Source organism: Aplysia californica, unplaced genomic scaffold (assembly GCF_000002075.1).
Source record: "Aplysia californica isolate F4 #8 unplaced genomic scaffold, AplCal3.0 scaffold00086, whole genome shotgun sequence".
NCBI lineage: Eukaryota > Metazoa > Mollusca > Gastropoda > Aplysiida > Aplysiidae > Aplysia > Aplysia californica.
The window spans coordinates 1,058,453-1,060,952 of NW_004797356.1; the positions used below are offsets into that span (position 1 = coordinate 1,058,453).

A 2,500-nucleotide genomic window follows, 5' to 3' on the forward strand; every position below is an offset into this window, starting at 1 on the left:
AAGAGAGAGAGAGAGAGAGAGAGAGAGAGAGAGAGAGAGAGATCGAGATCGAGATCGAGATCCAAATACGGAACCTTCAAAATGCCTCACTTGCTCCGTTTCCACCTTACAATATTAACGTAGACTTTATCTTGTTGTTGACTGCTTACCTTGAGATCTCGAAGTTCTGAGAATGTATCGACAATGATACCAAAGATGATGTTGAGACCTATGGTGGTGATGAAGATGAAAAAGGAAACGTGGTAGAAAACGACGACGCCGAATTTCTCAAAAGTTTTCTCGTTGCTGTGCGGTTTCATGACCTGTTGGAATGGAGATCAGTTATAACATTATTGTGTGCATTTATAGTACGCTTATTCAGAGTTCAAGGCCGTCGGCCCACATCACATAATATTATTATAAAACACTATTTTGTTAAATAAAATTTCATTATTGAAATAGTACAGGTTGTGCATATTATATTATCTCTTATCATGGGTCAAAACATTGCATATTTCTGTCACTGGGCCGAGTCAGGCTGGGAGGAATTAACACAATTTTCTTTGATTGGCAAAATTTGGACAATAAAAAATAAAGTGAAATTCATCTTCAATTTCATGAGAGTTACACCTATCACATGTACATGTAATTGTATTTTGTAGTAGCTTTGGATGCTTTCTTCAGTGTATTTATTCATTATAGAAATTAGGCAGAGTGGCTTCGTTTCAGCATAAAAGCTCGGGGTATGTGAAAAGGGATTGAGAATAGGAACTTCACTTAGAAAAAAAAATACAATGGCGCACACACATAAACCCCAAAACGCGCACACATATGTAAATACTAACACGCACTGATACAAATACAGATACACAATTACACACAAATCTGTCCTGCAGTGTCTATTTATTAAATACTGATATTTATATAGACATGTTAAAGATCTACTTTCGTTTACACTCTCGTGGAAACTGGTACATGGGACGCATGTATGCACACATAATTATGCTATTACTAAGTGCACGCATAAAATAAAACAGATAGAGTTGGGGATAACGAGAGAGAGAGAGAGAGAGAGAGAGAGAGAGAGAGAGAGAGAGAGAGAGAGAAAGAGACAGAGAGAGAGAGAGAGAGAGAGAGAGAGAGAGAGAGAGGAAAAAAGAAGAAAGAAAAATACATAGAATCAGACAGACAGACATGTAGACAGACAGACAGACAGACGGACAGACAGACAAACAAACAGACAGACAGACAGACAGACGCCGATATCACCACTCACCTCGAACAAATCCCCAATGAGCCCGTATCGTATGACGGTTATGGTGCACTGCCATAACGTGTTACAGTACAGGTACTCCCCGGGGTCGAACATGCTGCGCATCAGGGCGAAGCCTATCATGCCGTACAGGTAGAAGACCACGAGACCCAAGACACCGACCCACAGCAGGGACTTGCCTGTTGGAGTAGGTAGGTACATTTGGTTTATTTCAATCACTGTGACTACCACGAGGACACCATTGAACATCTTCTCCTTCATTTCCCAAACATGGCAGTGCAGTTGCGAGCGCCGTAAAACACTTACCTCCCCTCCAAAAAACAAGAAAACCCCAACCCCCCCCCCCAAAAAAAAACACAACAACAACCACCCCCTGGCAGTTCTTCGACGCACTCCTACACACACCTACAGACTAACAAAGCCTGCTCTACTCTGGCGTTGACCAGATGGCAAGGACATGTGGTTACTTGAGGGAGGCATTGCGTTGCCAAGAGCGAAATGCTCTCAGTTAGACTCTAAAGGGATTAAAAAAATAACAGCAACAACAACAACAACAACATGCAACTTGGCGGCAAAACAGCGAGGGTGAGCAGCCTCCCCCTCCCCCCTGACCACTCATCTTCCGTTAACGTACTTCTTCCTTATGTGCACGTATATACGCACGCACGCACGCACGCGCGCACGCACGCACGCACGAACGCACGCACGCACACACGCACACACACACACACACACACACACACACACACACACACACCTATACACACAAACACACACACAGACCTATACACACATTCACACACACACACAAACACAAACACACACACAAACACACACTTAAAAAGACACACACACCCAAGTTTCATAGACTATGGATTCGACAGAGTACACATCTATTAGACAGAAGTACACATGGACCCAGTGTGTTGCGCGATACAAAGAACGTGGAAGTATTAGGGGGTAAAGATACAAAATCAGTAAACACTTTAAAAGAAGGAGATACAAACACAGCTAACACGGAAATTTGGGGCAGGGTGGTGCCGATGTCTCAAAATGAGCAATTTGGCGTCAAGATTACTCGTATTTTAGTGATTCAGTGTTTACATCCAATGAGCGGGTTTTAATATAGGGCCCAAAGTGAAAAACTTTTTTATTACTCGGTTACGATTTTTTGAAAAAGTATGTTTGTGCGGTCGCTGGCCTGCAAAAGTGCCATGCAAGGTTTCGTGGGCATACGCAAATTCCTCA

The 2,500-nt window shown here is 42.8% G+C and overlaps 1 protein-coding gene across 1 annotated transcript in view; it reads right to left on the reverse strand.

The window, feature by feature from the left end:
- LOC101856168 (inositol 1,4,5-trisphosphate receptor type 1) overlaps positions 1–2,500 on the reverse strand; it is a gene marked incomplete in the record, with an annotated part of 208,126 nt that overhangs the window by 16,754 nt on the left and 188,872 nt on the right. The window contains 2 exon segments of the mRNA XM_035968813.1: positions 150–302; positions 1,256–1,431. Of these exon segments, the coding sequence (XP_035824706.1) occupies positions 150–302; positions 1,256–1,431 (329 nt within the window).